Consider the following 18825-nt stretch of genomic DNA (forward strand, 5'->3'; position numbering starts at 1 on the left):
TGCTTGTCGTACGCCTAGGGAAGTGGGTGTAGGTGTTGGTGTAAGCAAGTACGGAGTACCCCTACAAGTGTGAGTAAGTAAGTGAGTGTGCTGTTCATGTACATGTACTGTACAGGTGCGAGTGTCCAAGCAGGTACGGATACTTGTACTTACTCAAGTACTTACTGTACTGTACAGTACTTGCCTCCACGAGTACGTACAGCACAGAACCCCTTCGTTCAACCACGCCCAACTCCAGGAGGGAGCGATCCACATGCCGCGCCGCTGGCGGCTGACTTGGCGGAGTCCCCCTTCCACCAGTCCGCCCACCCACCGACAGTACCTGCCTGTCCCCATGGCCTACCCACTTTTCCACTTTTTCCACCCTACCGAAGTCCCCTGCTGCTGATTCTGTTGCTGTTCGATTCGGACGACAACCTGCCACGGGTGGTATCGTCATCAGGGAGCTTCCCTATCGCCACTCCGACTGAAAATCCGTTGTCCGCTCCCGAGCGAAGCAAACCCACCGCAATGAGCTTAGCAGTGCCCCCCTCCCCTCCCCAGGGCCAAGCGACCGGTTCCCTGGACGCCTCCAGGACGCACCTTTTTATTCTCTTCCAGTACGAGCAGTACCTTGGTCATGTACCTACCTGTAGCCTCTACAGTATGCACCTGCTGCTCACCGCGACCGAGTACGGAGGGCTCGTCCACGTCCACGTCGGAGCCGTTTTTCACGTCCGAGTCCTCTTCGTCATCCACTTGGCCTTGCTCGTCCGAGTCCTCGTACGAACCAGCATCCGGGTTTTGCCCATCGTCATCGCAGCAACCTCGCAGCTCCCGACGGAGCGGCGACCAGGCCTGGTCCCTGTTGATCTCCCCTTGTCCGGGTTAATCTTTCCGTTCGTAGATTTTGCGGATCTGCGCCTCGCTACCCGCTGCAGCTCATCCCCATCCCTCTAGCTGTTGGTGGATGCCTGAAAATCAAATCCACGGCCACGCGATCCCGACCCGCCAACGCCGACGTCTGCCGTCAAACGCTCAAGACGACTCGTCATACGTGTACGTGTACGTGTACCTGCAGCCGTCATCCATCTACCTGCTACTACGAGGTCGTATGTTTCGAAAGCGATACAAGCCGGCGCGAGTATCCCATAGTTGCCGTCCAGTTTCGAATTACCCTCACGACCAGCTTGGCCGTTGGGCCTGAGCGATCAAGTTAGCGGCTGGCCCACGGATCGTGGCCACCTGCTGCTGCTGCTGCTGCCTCCGCCGCCCAAGGACGGGAATACCCAACCAGCCAGCCAACCATGCCATAGGCATGCACCAAGAGCTACAACTACATGTACATCCATCGAGCCTAGACGGCTATACTATACATCAATATACACCCGACTACTATCCCATCCCCCCCCCTCCCCACATCGTCCCGTCCGTTGACGACGCAGCGAGCACCACCGGTGAGAGCTGCGTGGGCATCACCGATTTCGAGTCATTACGACATCGCCGCCGCACGCTGGGCTAAAGCGCCCCCAAAACAAAGTGCTGCAACTGAGCCTGCTTCTGCCGCCTGATTTTTGACACATCATACCTACGAGCACACCATACCGCTTCGGAGGACATCTCATGTGGGTTTGGTAGTGGAGCGTCTAGGCATCGCTAGCCTGCGGACTGCTGCTCGAAAAGAGCTTTCCATCCATACCGTGCCCGTAATCTGCTGGATCAGCAGCCCCCCCCCCTCTCCTCCCTACTTCTGCTGGAAGCCCCCTGGGAAATCATATCCTCGTGCCTCATACGCCTGCCCTCGCCTCGCCCACCTCAGTCATGGCCGCAGGAAAAGTTCTCGTTTACCTCCTGAGGCGGGACCTCAGGATCGCGGACAACCCAATCTTGCACCATCTTGCAACCTCGACGGACCACGGATTCACTCACTTACTCCCCATCTACGTCTTTCCCTCTCTTCAAATCGAGGTCTCGGGCTTCGTAAAAGACGGCGAGTCGTCGCCCTACCCCGAGGCTCGGAGTCGAGTGGGAAAGTACTGGCGATGCGGTCCGCACCGGGCCAAGTTCCTCGCCCAGTCAGTCTGGGACCTCAAGGACAGTCTAGAGCGCCTGAGCAGCGGCCTTCTCGTTCGAGTGGGCGACGTTCGCGACGTGCTTGAGCATCTGCTGGAGGCCTTCGGGGCCGCGCCCGCCGCGCCCGCCGTCGATGCCGTCTGGATGACGGAAGAGCTGTCCTCGGAGGAGAAGCACGAGCAGGATGCAGTCGCTGCCTTGTGCTCCGAAAGCGGAGTTGATTTCAAACTCTGGCCTGACGAGAAATACTTTGTCGACGAGTATGTCTTTGCTGCTCGTCTTCGCCCGAGTCGACGCGGAAAGCTGACCAATTTCTAGCCGGGACACGGGTCTGGTCGGGTACGGAGACTTGCCCGACATTTTCACCTCCTATCGCAAGCTGCAAGAACCCTTGCGGGAGCGGCCTCGTGCCGCCATGCCGCCTCCTGAAGCCTCGTCCTTGCCCCCCTTTCCGGCTGCCTCCTGGATCCCCCCGCAGCACCACCCCTTTTGCGTGCCACAGAGCCTCGACGACCTCGAAGCTCGACTCCTCGAGCCCCTCGACGACATCGTGGCCAACCCTCCTCCGTTCCCCCCCGGCGCCACCTCCGGACATCCCTTCCGCGGTGGTGAGACGGCAGCCTTGGACCGTCTACGCCACCTCATCGAGTCCGGCGCCATGACGTCGTACCAAACCACGCGCAACGGCCTTTTGGGGTTGGATTTCAGCACCAAGCTGTCGGGCTATCTAGCCCTCGGCTCCCTTTCGGCCCGACGGATTCACCAGGAGTTGCTCGGGTTCGAAGATGGGACCGATCCGTCCTACGAAGCGGCCGACGGCTTCGGCAAGGGTGAGAACGAGGGGACGGCGGGCGTACGCTTCGAATTGCTGTGGCGGGACTACATGCGGCTGTGCACGGCCAAGTTTGACACCAAGCTGTTCAGCCTCGCCGGTTTCAAGCAGGATGCAAGTTACGACAAGAAGTGGAAGACGGCCGACGAGAAGGCGGCGACGGCGAGCCAGGAGCCTTCGGCCGAGAAGATATCGAGCATCCTGGAGAGGTTCCTGACGGGAACGACGGGCATGGGCCTCATAGATGCCTCCCAGCGCGAGCTCTTCCTCACCGGATACACGTCAAACAGGGCGCGGCAGAACTCGGCCAGCTTCCTCGCCAAGCATCTCAACATCGACTGGCGGTACGGAGCCGAGTGGTACGAGATGCAGCTCATCGATTACGACGTGTCCTCGAACTGGGCAAACTGGCAATATATCTCGGGCGTCGGGAACGATCCTCGGGGCGACGCCCGCATCTTTAACCCCGTCAAGCAAGCGTTCGAGTATGACAAGGAGGGTGCCTACGTTCGCACCTGGGTGCCGGAGCTTGCAGGCCTCGAGAAGGATGAGAACGTCTTCCAGGTGTGGACGACAGACACGTCAGAGTTGGAACAGTTGGGGCTCAAAGACAACATGATGGCGACGGATCCGATCAAGCGGATTGAATTTACCGTCGACCGGAAGCCGAGGGGGCCCCGACGACCATTTTCCCGGCGACGAGGTCGAGGACGGGCACGAGGGCAAGGACAGAGCGGTGGCCGAGGACAACGCGGACGCGGTCCAGGGCGGAATGGCTCGAGCTCCAACGTGGATGCCGATGCCGATGCTGACGGCAACGCGGATGCCGAGGGTACCGCGGGCCAAGGCTCGTCAGATGCGGCCAATGTCGTTCGCAGCACGAGCCCTCCGAGGGGCGCTCCGAGGGGTCCTCGCCGGGGAATATATTTTCGCGGCAGGCACAGCCGGTTCGGTGGGAGAGCCGGCAGAGGCGGTTACAACAACAGCGGCGCGAGAGGACGAGGCTACTACGAAGCCCAAGTCGAGCACCCGCAGGGAGGCTACGGTCCGGGAGGCGGGATGGTCGTGGGCTATCCGGCTCCCATGTACTATCCGCAGCCGCCAATGTATGGTCCGCACCCGGGCATGCCGACGGGCATGGGCCCGATGATCTGATGAAGAGCGACGCGGCGCAGCAGACCCTCAAGAGAGCAGGCCGGGATACGGGTGGATGGAGCAGCATTTTCGATATCATTCACGGAGCGGGTGCATTTCGTGCTGAGCATACTCGGACGCTACGCTGTGTATGGTCTGGACAGGATGCAAGCGAGGATGGGATATACGGGACAGCCTCGGCTTTCGTTTTTGATGGTGGTGGTCACAGCGCATGAATATTTTGTTTACGAGCACTTGTTAGCATCTCGACATGGACTGGTCCAATGGATTCATTTCCACTTCTCTCGAGCTAGCCTGTTGGATCGCCCTCCGGCTCGGTCGAGGCAACGGCGGCGACGGGAGAAAGGAGAGCGCGTGGGAGGGGTGCGGCTCGGATTTCAACCCATGGCTTCTGGCATGTCTATTGATCTAATCCAGCAGAGCGCGTGGAAGGGGTACGGCTCGCACGCCAGTCCATGACCTCGGATGGCTATCGATCTAGCCCATCTTCTTCTCCTTGTCGGCGATGAAGAAGTCCTTGCCGGTCGTCGCCTTGTACTTGTCGCGGATGAAATCGGAGATGGCCTCGTCCTTGACCTGCTCCGCCGCGTTCTCGTTGCTCTGGTCACCTTCCTTGAGGACCTTTTCCTGAAACATGTCGACGGCTAAAGCAGGAGTCTTGTCAGCCATTGTTGATTCTCTCTGCACGGAGAGGCGGGGTTTGCGGGAGAGAGGGAAGGAGATTGTGATTGGGATTGGGCATTGGAGATGGAGGGTGGAAGCGACCTTTGTCGAGGCCATCCTCGTTCTCCTCGCCTTGCTTGCCACCACCAGCCATGTCGTTGACCTTGTTGAAGATGGCGCCACCGGGGCCATTGTCCTTGCTAGCCTCGCTGGCGATCTTGTTGACGAAATCCATGATGACGTAGATGAGAGAGGCGATACGTAGGGGTTGGATGGAAAGAGTGGGAAAGCAACTGGGAAAAGTGTCTGGCGAGGAGGGTGGATGGCGAGCAATGACGAGGTGACGTTGTGGGATAGGACACACTAGCAGATATATATATTTACATACTTATGCCCTGCGGATGGCCGGCTACTACGCGAGCATCGTCGACGGCAGATGACGACAGATCTCCCGGATCGCCACCTGTGGGTCGCACTGCTCCCGTTCCGGCGGCACCCCTCCCTCCCATATGTCTCCTCACCTTTCCTTCCCCCCTCTCTCCCCGCTTCTCCATCCCCCCCTCTCCGTTTGAGCAAGCAGTAAATAGGTGTAACAGTGGCAATAATGCTTGTCCGACTCGTGCAATGTGCGTATCATACGGGGGAAAGAAGAGGGCACCGCCAAAGAGTGGTTTCAGCTCGTCATGGAATTGAGTGACGTCGTTCGTTGGGCGGGGTAGAAACGCACGAGTCACGCTTCGGATTATTTTTACCCCGGAAATTCACAGCAAGTACGGTACAAGTACTCGCGGGTACAGTACGGATTTATCAATACCTATACCGAGTACGGAGTAATTACAGTACAAGCACTTTCTTACATGTACGGAGTACAGTAAGTACTTACAGTAAGTACAAGTGAGTAAGTAGGTGTAAGGAGTACGGAGTCATATATTGCAGTACGCAAGTATTACATCCGTACTCTACAGAGTCCTTTCTCTGTGCACCAAAAATGACCGCGATAACCATGCATGGCACAGTTGCAAGTTCTTCACCAAGTACCTGAAGGCAAGGACCGGGGTTGCGCCACAGGCATGGAAAGAACAGGCTGCAGACGCGGACCAGTCATGAACAAGACCTTTCTCGCACTCTGGAACTTGTTGCTCCCACGACAAGCATGGAAATGCAACTTGCTCGGAGTAACGCATATCATTGTTGCCTTACGAGAACCTGTAATACCTCTTAATTACAGTGCAAGCAAGTACAATCCCGCATTGTAACGCTAGGGTGGGGCCGAGGGCCGAGGCAGACATGGTGCCAGGAAGCGTGTCAGATGTCTCGCGGCCGCTCTGCGCTCCGGCACGATGGCAGTTTCCCCATCACAATCATCATGCTGGTGGGAAAAGAGTATTCCTGACGCAGATATTCGACGGCGTGAAACCGTCAGGAGAGCAGAGGTTTTCGGACGGTGTAAGCGTAAGCAGGGCAGATTGTGCAGGGTCCGGGCGAGCGACCAGATATCATCGTTCGACCTTGTTGAATCAAGCTGGCCGCAAGGGCCGATGAGCTGGTGCAGCCCGGTGGCGAGAGTGAAATTTCAAATAGGCTCGTCATCCCAAGCACTACTTGTCGGCCAGAGGCACCATCAGAGAATGTCAGCTGCCGCCATGGTGGAGGGAGGCATCAACGAGCCTCTGCATCTACCGCCGCAAGGTGAGGGGGGTGGCCTTATGCTTCTTCACATTTTTCTGCCTCCCGCGTCTGACATGACGTTGAATGAACCGGCCCTGACCGGATTGGGTGCCGCACAAGAATATCGAGAGAGAAGTAACCCTGCATCCGAGACGAACCGAGCACTTGAAAATGCGCACGTTCTGTTGGCTTGTCGTTGAAGTGTCGCGGCGGCGCGCTCATGCATTCGTCGGCGAGCAAGCATTTGCATCCAAAGCGGCCCTCGGATCCCAGACAGAAATCGAGCGGGTTCGAGGCACCGCCTTCCGAAATCAGCAGCATCGTGGTGCCGTGATGGCCGCCGCCGACGTCACTAGAGGAGGCCGTACTCGTGGTCGTCCCCCGTCACCATCGGTCACCTTCGTCCTTCCCGCCGCGTCCTGCTCGACCTGGACACCGCACATGGTAACACAGCACCAACACCGACAAGAGTTGAAAGGCATCACCATTAGGCTCAAATGCCGGGCGCATAAATGATTCGTCAGGATGTGCGACTCGCCATCGCCCGAAGTCGACGGAAACGAGCTCCTCGTGTCTCCAGGACGTTTCCCCGGTCTTCGCGTTACGTCCAACGTTGGAGTGCTGGGGCGCAGAGGTAGAGCAGTACGACTTGCGAGCAGAAGTCGGTCTGGGAGACAGCAGAGGACGTTCGCTGCGCCATGACTGACAATACCCTACGGGCAGTAAGCCTGATTCCGAATACTCTTGGAGAGGGGAGCACACACCAAGCAAGAGAGGGCCGCATTTGACGAACCCCCCTCCCCTCCCCCGTGGCGTGCCATGGAATCATGTACCCTTGCGTACGTGCGGACGCAGACTAATACAGCGACAGCCCAACCACAGATGGGATGAATGCTACCGTTGCCGGGCACCTGTAAGTTTTCAAGTCAGCGGTGCGAGAGAATAACGGGCCAGGTTGGGTCATGGGGCCTGCACAACCACAACTCGTGCACACCGTACCGCTCTCTGATGCTTTCCTCGCTTCTTCTTAAGAATGCGCACGAGCACAAGCTGGACGTGCGGTACGCAAGTCCCTCTGGACCCAGCGCGTTCTCCTGCCTCCCGCTTCCTGCCTCTGCTTCCTCCTTTCTGCATCATCGTCCTGCTTCGCTTCACGTCTTTCGTCCGTCCGGCCGATGACTGTCGTCCGCCGTGTCGGCAAGATCAGTCAATACCACGCACGCACGGAAGCAACCGCTGGGGCGTGCAAACCAACATCATCGGCAGCGGTAGGGCGATCGCGGAGGAGGCATATCCACGACGAGGGGGTGGGAGCGTCATTGTTCTCCGCCCTCGTCATCCGCCCCCGACCAACTCGGCGACACTCGTCGGCGCGCGCCAACTTATGACACGCGGTCGGTTCGCAGGCACATCGTCCGAGGAATTGTCCGTCCGTCCGTCGTCGTCGTCACCGGACGCCATGGCCACGACCTGGACCTATCGCGAACCGTACTTTGGACGATGCCTAAACCCGCCCATGATTGTGCAGCCCAGAGGTGGCACCCACACGCACACCGTCATTCTCCTCCACGGCGTCGCCTCCAATGGCCACATATTTGGACACGACCTCCTCACCGCAAGGGTGCCGTCGTCATCCCCGCCCGGCTCCCCTGCTTCCTCCTCCTCCATATTTCCCCAGAATGGAAGAACGCTCGACGTTCTCTTTCCCAGCGTCCGATGGGTCTTTCCCACCGCTTTTCGCCATCCCTGCACTGCCATCGAGTCATCTCGCGTCACGCTCTGGTTCGACGTTGCAAGCCTCACCCACCCGGCCCATCAGCAGGCTCTGCAGCGCCGTGGCCTGAGCATCTCTTCGCGCGAGCTCATCGCCATCATCCACAGCGAGCTGCGTCGCGTCCCGGCGTCCAACATCATCATCGGCGGTCAGGGCCAGGGGTGCGCCCTGTCGCTCGTCGTACTGCTCTGCCTCGGCTACAGGCTCGGCGGCTTCGTCGGCATGAGCGGCTTCGTGCCCTTCCAGTTCGAGCTCGACATCTTCACCGCCATCGATTCCAGCACGTCGTCCTCGTCCGTTTCCTCGTCCGACGACGATTACGACGACGACGACGATGACGCTGAGAAATTCATAGTACTGCAAGGCCCGCCGGTCGAGGCACAGATTTTCATGCGTCATCTGTTGGGTATGACATGCCCACCATGTCCGGCGAGGGAGACGACGGCGTACCGCACTCCCGTCCTCCTAAGCCACGGCGTCGACGATCCCATCATATCCTGCAGTAGGGGAGAGCAGGCGGCGATATCCATCCGAGCGGCCGGGTACCAAGTCGATTTCAGGGCATACGACCAGCATGGCCATGGCCTCAAAGTCCCCGATCAGATTGATGACATTATCCACTTTTTCCGCACCAGAGTTGGATTGCAGGCGAGAGCCGGTCGAGCGTAAGCGAATGTGATTCTGAGCCTTGACGTCGATGGAATGCATGCCCGCGAATAAGGAGCATCCTTGGCTTCCAATCAAAAGGGCATTGACTGATGATGCGGACGCCACCTCGTGGCAAACCGGCAAAGCCCCCTCGTTTCTTCATTTGGTCCGCATACTTTGTGATTCTATCCGGGCCTTTCAGCGGTACGCCAGCACGAGCATCTGCATTCAGCTTCATGCATCTGATGCATTCTTCAACTCTGCTCATGAATGATGCGCCCAGGCAGACGGTAGGAGATGCTCGCCTGCGGGAGAGGCCGGACACGGTGGTTGCCCTGAAGCTGCTGGAACCAGTCGAGTCTTGATGGAGAATGGCAAAGATTGCCATGCCTCGGCGTGCGGGCGAGACCGAAGCCGGATGTCTTTGCTCTCTTCCCACTATCCGTCATGCCGAATGGAATCAATGGGGAGGCCTGCTTGGTTTTGCGTCGGTGTATTTCGCTGGTCGGCGGGATCCAGCTGGCCTCGCTGCTCCCACTCCGCCGCCCTTTCCGGTGCCACATCAGCTGCGGCCAGTTCGAACGGCGAGCCAATCCGCCAGCAGGCCATACGGCTCACGGTCGGGTCGTTGAGTCACGGCTCGCAAGATGCGAGCGCTGCGGTGCACGCGAGGACTTGAGCCAAGAGTTGGCTTCAAGGCGTCGAGGCAAGGACAGATGTACAATATGCAGCCTGTGCACGTGCACTCGTACTCTCCCAAGTGCATGTCGGCGAGACAGAACGCTAGCACTTGCTGTATTTTGGTTCTTGGTAGTGTTAGGTACTTCATCCAATAGCCCTGACTACAATACTTTTGTAGGTCTTCACGACTAGGTGATGGAGTAACGGCCCCGACATCGCTCGTCAGGCTTTTCGTGCGAGGAGTACAACCAACCATCGCATCGCACCTGGGCCGTGTCGTCGTTCATTTCTTGTCGGTTAAATAAACGCAGAATACAGCTGCAGGGCACCGACGGTGCCGACAGCCACAGCGTTTGGTCGGACTCCCTGCCTCGCGTACCACGCCGAGCTCGCCCACATGATGGCCACCATGAGGGCGGCCATGGCTTTGTGCACAGGCTCCCTCAGGAGCTCCGGATTCTTCGACCACCCGCAGTTGGTCAGCGCTAGGACGGCACGACGGCTGGTTAGCATGGCGGTTTCATCGCGGAACGAGACGACGCCCGCAGCCTTGTCGTGCCTCGGATGAACGGGAGGAAAGGGACGCACCACAGAGGACGAAGAAGCCGCTGCCCTGGTACCAGCCGGCTTTGGCGCACGCGTAGGTTAGATTGGAGAGGGAGCGAAAGGCGGGGAGGGATTGCCACTGGTTCGCAGAGGCCTGCTCCGTGCCCCTGTTGTCAGCATATGATGGTACGCATCGTATGCCTTGGCAGATCGTCGCCCCGGCACGGTATGCGTTCAAAGGAGGTGGAGACGGACGGGAAGGGCGAGAGAATCGATACCGTATGCGCGACCGAGAGGAGGAGCCAGCTGGCCGCAGTTGTTTGGTGGCGATTTGTCATTTGGCCGTCTCGACGTAGTGATGATGGAGGAATCTGAAATTCAGTCCCAAATCGACGATATACAGTACGGGCCGCCCTGGATTTTGACCTTGCATCTGATCTCGTAGCAACTTTACCTCATTCGGAGGCGAACTTTCTGTCGTTCTGCGCCGTCACGAATGCAGATGCCGGATGGACAAGAAGCGGCGCTACCAATGCTCCGATGGACGTACTGTGCGAGGTATTGAAGTGTGAAGAAGCAGTCATGCCAATGGAACGCCCGACCTCCGCTGTCATGCCAAGATCAGGCACATGCTTGCTGTAGCTTGCTCACCGCCTACCATTGTTGGTCTGCCTCTGGCACCAGAGCATTCTAGAAACTTTTGAAAGTATTCAAAACTGCCGACATCAGTGTCGGCATTGCACTCCGTGGTCCATTGAGTGCAATTTCAAACAACTTCATCCCGTTCGGAAGCGACCATCGCATCTCTACTGAACGCTGAACATGATCCCTGAGCCAAGCAGTGCTACATGGCATATGATGACTGCGCAGCACTCTGGGCCAGTACTGATAGTTTACAGTTATGTAAAAGTACTGTATGTGAGTTCAACTTGCTGGAATTACCCCGTACTTGTACTAACGGACTACGGAGTAGTTGTACAAGTAATTATTGAAGTACTACTCCGTACTCCGTACGGAGTACAAACAAGTACTACTGTAGGTACTTATGAGGTCATGTACTTAATTTAAGTACCTTGTAGTTGTACAGTAGGTTCGGAATAATAGGGTACATGCAATCAAGTACTCCGTACAACTGCGTTACAGTATTAATTACAACCAATACTTGCTTCGTATTCGTACATGTACGAAGTAATACTCCGTACGTATTAGTTGTACTTACTTGTACGGAGTACAGTAGGCACTTCTTGACATATTAGCTAGTACTGTACTTGTAAGTACTTAAGTAGGTACTGTAAGTACTCCGCACTTGCACTGTACATAACATATTACGAAAGTCTCCGCTTCCCAAGGTACTCTGTACTTTGCGATAAGATAAGCCATGCGTCATACCGGTATTAATTCTTATTATTACGGAGTACCTGCCTGTTGGATTCTGGATGGCATCAGGTGGGGCTTTGGCCTGACCTGTTGACTCAACCGACATTCTTCATTCTTCAACATCCTGCATCCTGAGGAGCAAAGTGTATTAAAATATACTCCACGACGAGCCCGTCTGGCCATCTATTTCTATTGGTCTCTAATCCAACCGCATCGTATCCCCCGAGTGCACCAGCGTCCAATCTCCGTACCGCGACGGCAAGGAAGGATCCTGCTGACATGGCGCATCACAACGAGGCACTTTCGAAGCGACCGCTCTATGGTGGGTGAAGAGTCGAAGAATCTCAGTCCCAAGAACTGGCCTGACTCTCCTTCAGTCTATGATCTTCCTGCCGAGGTGTTGGAGACCCTAACTCTCAAGCACGATTCAGACGCCGTCGTCGTCCCCGTCGAGGAGGTGTCGAGGACGCCGAGCGAGAAGAGTCCGAATGGCTCTTCGGATAACCTCGTCGGCTCGCAGTCCTGCTCACTGTGCGGTTTGGCGTTTGCCGCTCTGGAGGATCAGAGGGGCCATTTAAAGTCGGATCTGCACCACTACAACCTCAAGCAGAGGCTGAGAGGTCTCAGGCCAGTCTCGGAACCGGACTTTGAGAAGCTCATTGGGAATCTGGACGAATCCCTGTCGGGGTCCGATTCCGACGGTTCCGAAGACAATTCTGACGAGGCACGACAGGAGTCCACGCTGACGGCTCTCCTGAAGCGACAGGCCAGGCTGACGGGCAACCAAGTCGACACGGAAAGCGACGGCGCCGACGACCGGAGCAGCAACCGCACCCATGGTCGGGCTAAGCCTCCGCTGATATGGTTCAGCTCTCCTTCCTTGCCGGAAAAGACTTACTTTGGCCTCTACCGGGCCATCCTGACCGCAGATGACGAGAAGAATGCCGACCTGGTTCAAATGCTACGTGCGAAGCAGCTCGCGCCCATCTCCATCCCGAAACCTGCCAAGGACGGTTCCCTGCCGCAGGTGGCCTACAGTGGACCCCACATCTTCCTCTGCATGATCGGCGGTGGCCATTTTGCCGCCATGGTCGTCTCCCTGGCGCCCCGGTCGTCAAGATCAAGCACGACGATGAACCGAGAGGCCACTGTGCTCGCCCACAAGACCTTTCACAGGTACACGACGAGGAGGAAGCAGGGAGGCTCCCAGTCGGCCAACGATAACGCAAAGGGAACTGCCCATTCTGCTGGCTCCAGCCTGCGACGCTACAACGAGCAGGCCTTGGTTGCCGACGTCCGGGCCCTGCTCCAGGACTGGAAGGCCCTCATCGACACGTCGGAGCTGTTGTTCGTTCGTGCCACTGGAACGACGAACCGGAGAACCCTGTTTGGGCCGTACGAGGGACAAGTCTTGCAGCGGAACGATATGCGTTTGCGGGGGTTTCCTTTCAGCACACGACGGGCGACACAGAACGAGCTCATGCGGTCCTTCATCGAGCTCACTCGACTCAAGATTCAACTGATCGATACTGTGCAGGAGGTGAAAAGGCCTGAGGCCGTGCCGGCACCGATCAAGACGTCAAGCCCGAAGCCGACGAAAGCGAAACTGTCCGAGGAAGACGAGACGGCGTTGCTGCACACGTCGCAGTTGCAGGCTTTCATTCGACGATCGAAGCTGCCAGCACTACTGTCCTACCTCGCCAAGAACGAACTGACGGCCGACTTTGAGTTTTTCCCGAAAGAACAGAACAACCATGCGCCGAGGCTTCTGCACATGGCAGCCGCACACAACTCGGCCCCGCTGGTCCTCGGCATTCTCACCCGGGGCGGTGCCGACCCGCTTCCCAAGAACGTCGAGGGCAAGGCGGCATTCGAACTGGCAGGCGACCGGCCGACGCGAGATGCATTCCGCGTTGCCCGTTCGGAGCTCGGCGAGGCCAAATGGGCTTGGGACGAGGCCAAGGTGCCGACACCCATGACCAAGGCGGAAGCCGGAAGCCGGGACGAGCGAGAGAAGCTTGAGGCGAAGAAGAAGGAGTCAGAGCGGCGGAAAGCAGAGGAGGACAGATTACGAGTGGAGGGCCCGCAAATGACAGACAGCAGGAAGGCCAAGGGGAGTATAGCCGGCGCAGGGATGACGATGACGGCGCAAGAGCAGAGAGAGCAGGAAGCACGAGGCATGACGCCCGAATTCCGCATGAAGCTCGAGCGGGAGAGGAGGGCGAGGGCAGCGGAGGAGCGACTTCGGAGAATGACGAGTGGGAACCAGACGTCGTAGCGTACCTTGACCCTCCACTCTGCACACCTGAAGGGGCAGCCAAAGGTGATCCTGTCCATGATTGCTGTCAGAAATCACATGTTCATAGTGTGCTCTTCTCGAGCTCTGGCTCCGATACTGGAGACGCCTGGTTGATCAATCAGATTAGGGACAAGGGGTCGCGTAAATGATGCACGAAATACGAGTATGCATGGCATCACCTGATCTCTTTGCTTGCTTCCATGAAACTCGATGCCACATCCGCTTTCGTATAAATCGGAAATTTTATATGTGAGTCTTTTGTGTACGAGGCATCTGTGGGAGAGTACGTGTGCACAGATGTGTATAGCGTGAAGCAGCCGCTGGTGCCTCCGTCTTGTGCAACCACCCCAAGCCCGACCCCGGCTCCCAGTGTCGTACACACGTCCTTGTTGCATCCTCTCTGCCTCATCGGTGACGCATTATAGCCCTGGGTTTTACACATTTCTAGGACTCTTTGAACGCGTGACCACCATCGATTTTCACTGCAGCTGGCCGTTCACTTGACCCTTCCCCCCTCCTTTCCAACCCCCCTGTTTACCAGCCTTCGGCAGCCGAGATGAACTTGATGTTACTGCGATAATGATTTCCTCATGATGCTTGAATGCATGATTAGAAACCTCCGTGTTGACCATGAGGGAGGGAACGCCAGCCGGCTGCGAAACATGGCCGAGCAAGCAACGAAGGTTGATGGAAACGGATGCAGAATTTTACATGCACTGATGACGCGCAGCATAATCACAGCCAGTAAAATCCAGCGTGCTCCCGACTTGGTTGACTGCATGTCGTGTCGAGGCTTCGGGAAGGGGTCAACTATGTCAGCCTCGTTCCCGCGATTACTCGTTGATTCGGTAACCGAGCTGTCTATTCGCATGCTAATATGGCATGTGTTTTGATGAAAATACATGGTCGGCGTGTGCGTACGTATTGCAGCGTTGCCTGGAATAGCTCATCGCTGGCACATGGACACCATGACATGGCAGACAGTCTTGGCCTGCTGTCGGTATGCTATGGCGACTCTTGTGCTTGCCCACATCCCGAATCTGAGCGCGTCAGATAATTTTCGACAGCCTATCAAAAATATCATGTCCAACTTGATTCCTACTTGTGAGTCGCTACTATGCACCACAACTTCGGATACGGGCAAGGAGGGCGTATCCCAGGCCACCCTTCCCCCCTTCCTCTGCCGATCTTGAGTCCCTTTCCAGCATGTGCCTCTGCCTATTGGGCATTCAGTAACAATTTTTTTGCGTGAGAAAGTGCATTCGCAGCCTGTTCTGCCGCAGTATAGGGTGTACAAGGCCGACAAGGCGACCAGACCAAGCCCCCTGATAGGCGGTTTCAACAGCTACAATCTGGCGTGGGCTGCTCTTGCTCATGAATCACGTTCATTGCTTTGCTGTTATATAAGAATCGTCTACTTTTGTTTCATTGATCAACTGAGGTATATAATGTATTTCGACGATGGTCTCGTCTCCTGCCTCATCAGCCATGGTGCACCATGTATCTCGTCCGACAGAATCGCCATACGAACACCGTTTGCTCCCGATCACCAAACAATTCCTTTCAAAGCCATAGCGAGAGGCGTCAGAATGATTTGCTCATCTTGTCGTCGAAATTTTAGGGGGTCGGCTCGCCCGTGCGCGTGCTGGGACGTGGACAGCGAGAGAAAGACGAACCGGCTCAAGCTCGAGCTTTCAGAGGACGTGCCACACGACAACTGGGTAGCGAGTACGGAACGTACGGAGACGCAGGCGGAGCAATTCTGCTTCTCCGACATATCTAAGGAGGAACACATGCAGAAGCTCTCAAGTGCTGACACGAGTGTCGACGACGTGGCTGCGCCCTCGGTTCTTATTGTTCACAAGTTGGGGCGATTCCGACTAGTCGTATGGTGCAACCACCGAGGTTCTGTTGGTCATATGGGCCGTTGATAAAATCTGCCACAGGGACGGTCTTTATTTCTCTACATTGTTGCACGTGCAGCGCCTTATTAATCTGCCAGAGGGATCAAAGCTGAAGAGTTATTCCGGGTTTGATTGAGGAGAAGTTTTGTGTTAGACCCCAGCATTTTAGCTAAGAAGTACTTCAAACTCACCCATTTGCAATAGGGATTCCGTGGTATTTGCAAACCCTGGCCAATGATGATTAGTATCCCCTCCATTCTACAATCTCCATATGTGGCCTGGCTGCCGTAGAAAAAAGGAAGTCTACATCAAGGCCCGATGGAATGGAGTGTAATTAATAGGATCCATATGTAAGTCCAAATGTGGATTTTCGTGAGGTGGCTTTGAACCCTGCACTGGGCAAACGTTCGGGGGGGTGTCATCTGATGCCTTAAGTGACGGTAACATTGTGGCAGCGAACTGTTTGGATCCCAATGCAACATACTACAGGTATCCGAATTACGTGCCCCATTGCCCGATATTGTGGGATACGGAAATCGCCTGGTGATTGCCTCGTACTATACCCGCTATGCTTGCAGCAAGGGTTACGGCCTGCATAATAACCCCTATCCATTACTCGAAGCTCGGTTGGTCTTAGAAGGCTAGTGCGTTCGCTCTATTTCTGGTCTTGTCACCCGCGAGTTAGTCGACTCTGCAAGCATGTTGTTCATTCAAAGTAGGTAGTCTATAGACTTCGGGTATATGCTTGTCGATTCGCGAGTAATCCCCCAGACACGGAAAGCCTGGGGGGTTGCTAGACACCCGACGCTAGCATTGCCTTCATTCAGCCTCTATCCCGCGTGATTGATCCCCGCATTGATGTCGGCGTGCCAGAAAATAATAAGCAGATGGCTTCATCCTCGTACTGACTTGACTCGTGTAGTTTCCCCTCCCCCGCCTCAAAGGCGGAGAAACTGTCCACCATAGCTCATCTCCCGTATTTGTACTCCGTAAAAGGCAGACCTATTGCTCAGCTTAATACGTATACGACACAGCTAGTGCACGTTCCTTGATTCATGCTGCGCATTTGCACGGGCAGTTGCTGTTGGCACTGCCTTGTTGAGTGGCTCCAAGAGAAGTACTATATAAGATGGAATATTTCGCTCACATGTTTCATCCTGATCTTCATCAGCCCTTCAACTTTTTATCGAATACTATCCGGACTATTTACTAATCAGTCTTGAGTGCCTACTTATTATTAGTTTCTGTTGTTCAAAATGGCAATCCGCTCCCTACTCTCTGCGGCATTCGCTGTCCTGGTTTACAGTACCAACGCTGGTGCTTACAATGGAGTAACATGCCCTGGTGCTAAGTGCCCTGCCGCAGTTGGAGATACGATTGAACGTTTAAGCGCTCAATTAAAACATTCGCATCTGCCTGACGACCCAAAAGTTGCGCCCTATAGGAAAGTGAATTTCCAGCAGGAGGCGACCTGTTGGAGTTTGTCGGGTAGATGCAATCCTACGTCCTTTTACGAATACCAACGGATGGTTAATACAACAAAAATTGACATTGTCGCAATCGCCTACTCTGAGAATATCGACAGCATCACTGGTTCCTCAGGAGATACTACAATCATAATAGAAAGAAAACACGCACTTACGCACTCCGTTCAGACAGGCTGGTCCATTTCAGCCAGGGTTAATCCAGCGATGGTCATCGAAATTGGTGAGAGCGACAGTGCACAAGATACAGAGTCGGAAACTCGCGAAATTAATATTATGAAGGAGATGCCCTTGTCCAAGGATAGCATCATCGGTTATAATACTTGGACTATATTTGCTAATATATCTGGAACTTGCCAAGTTGAGCCAATCATAAATTGTGCTGGCGAGAGGGACGCATGCGAAGGATTTCAACCTGACAGAAGTTTCTTCGAAAAAGTATTTTCGCTAGAGGAAGATCCTCCTAACGCCTTGCGAATTCAGGACTCATGTGATCAGTTCAGGGATTACAAGGCGAAACATTGCAGTGCCGGCCACTACGAGTCGATACCTTGCGTCGTAACAACGCCATTATATAAAGTTGACGGCCAGCCATGGACAGTTGGGTCCGTGCATAGAGAGAGAGCAGCAAAGCCGGTAGGCCGAAGAACGTTCGTGTTCGAAACGGTCTTTGAATAGGCGCAACGAGACAGTGTCGGGCGAATCGATTGTTTGGATTTCTGACACGGTTCTACAGCTACTTGAGCAAGCAGTTGCAACGAGCTAGGCCCAGAACCTCTCTCTGTACGTCTCAGCTTCAGTTCCCAATTCACCACGCCGCAACAGCTGGTACCCTGGATTGCGTAATACTCACCAACGCCGTTCGCCGGCCGAGCTTTATTATCATCTATCATCTGTAGTGAGGGGCCGTGGCTGAAGGCAGGATGGAGGTGTCTGTTCTTTGATGCTGCCATCGCCAGTAAAGGATACCTGTTTTAAAGGCAATGGATACACGGGCATAACACTCTTGCTACTCGTGCATGACCCTTACACGGGCATGAATTTTGCGACATCTGATTCGTAAACCGACAGGTACATCCTCAACAAGGCGCCGATACTTGATCCTCTATCTAGCGGCTATTACCCATCTTACATGGGCCAGCCGTTTGTAAAAGATTGTCCTCTACAGAGCACTTGAAAGAAGATACCAGGGTTGCAAGCAAATAAATCGGTTTTAAATATATTCATATCAAATCACATCAAATATCTTGTGAGCTTATTTAAATCAGATCAAATCAAAAGGGTCGATATTTTTGGATATTTACCTTATTTGAATAAACCCTAGGGTAGGTGGCCATAGCCTTATGAATGCACTACTGTAGTTTGCGTCGCATGCAGGACTTGGACTGATGGACCCGTGTCGCGCACTTGCTTTTCCCCCTTGTGCGTAGTTTTGCTTTTGGCTTTGGATTGTCAGAATTACTCTCTAAATTGTACCGCACTACATCTGGGATGCGTAGCGATCCGGGGGATTGGCTAAAGAACGGAACCATTCAGTTTTTGCATGTCTGCAGGCGCCGGCCGACCTTTCCGCCTTGTCCGCTGAATAACAATCCTCGTAACTTTTGAGACAGTGAGCGTCCTTGGTTATTGCAGGGCAACTGGCAACTGCACAGGCCCGCCGCCGCCGCCTGCTAACTCACAGCTGCAGCAGTGCAGCAAGGTAGACCTATACCAGTACTCATTGAATAAACCTCATTGTG

The 18825-nt window shown here is 55.3% G+C and overlaps 5 protein-coding genes across 5 annotated transcripts; 4 read left to right on the forward strand and 1 right to left on the reverse strand.

Moving 5' to 3' along the window:
• Window positions 1-510: 510 nt before the first annotated feature.
• Window positions 511-4039, forward strand: DCS_00984 (putative cryptochrome DASH; the record flags this gene model as incomplete). Its single annotated transcript, XM_040798319.1, has 4 exons — window positions 511-878; window positions 940-1091; window positions 1706-2312; window positions 2371-4039. The coding sequence occupies 4 exons, from the start codon at window positions 511-513 to the stop codon at window positions 4037-4039; spliced, it is 2796 nt and encodes a 931-aa protein (XP_040659202.1).
• Window positions 4040-4516: 477 nt separating this feature from the next.
• DCS_00985 (uncharacterized protein) lies at window positions 4517-4937 on the reverse strand (the record flags this gene model as incomplete). Its single annotated transcript, XM_040798320.1, has 2 exons — window positions 4517-4683; window positions 4805-4937. The coding sequence occupies 2 exons, from the start codon at window positions 4935-4937 to the stop codon at window positions 4517-4519; spliced, it is 300 nt and encodes a 99-aa protein (XP_040659203.1).
• Window positions 4938-7403: 2466 nt separating this feature from the next.
• DCS_00986 (uncharacterized protein) lies at window positions 7404-8813 on the forward strand (the record flags this gene model as incomplete). Its single annotated transcript, XM_040798321.1, has 1 exon — window positions 7404-8813. One exon carries the CDS (start codon window positions 7404-7406, stop codon window positions 8811-8813), a length of 1410 nt encoding a protein of 469 aa, XP_040659204.1.
• Window positions 8814-11715: 2902 nt separating this feature from the next.
• DCS_00987 (ankyrin repeat and zinc finger domain containing protein 1) lies at window positions 11716-13674 on the forward strand (the record flags this gene model as incomplete). The annotated part of the gene is made up of 1 exon (XM_040798322.1): window positions 11716-13674. One exon carries the CDS (start codon window positions 11716-11718, stop codon window positions 13672-13674), a length of 1959 nt encoding a protein of 652 aa, XP_040659205.1.
• A 3181-nt stretch (window positions 13675-16855) lies between these two features.
• Window positions 16856-17761, forward strand: DCS_00988 (uncharacterized protein; the record flags this gene model as incomplete). Its single annotated transcript, XM_040798323.1, has 1 exon — window positions 16856-17761. The coding sequence occupies one exon, from the start codon at window positions 16856-16858 to the stop codon at window positions 17759-17761; it is 906 nt and encodes a 301-aa protein (XP_040659206.1).
• Between the last annotated feature and the right edge of the window lie 1064 nt (window positions 17762-18825).

This window comes from Drechmeria coniospora, chromosome 01 (genome assembly GCF_001625195.1).
Source record: "Drechmeria coniospora strain ARSEF 6962 chromosome 01, whole genome shotgun sequence".
NCBI lineage: Eukaryota > Fungi > Ascomycota > Sordariomycetes > Hypocreales > Ophiocordycipitaceae > Drechmeria > Drechmeria coniospora.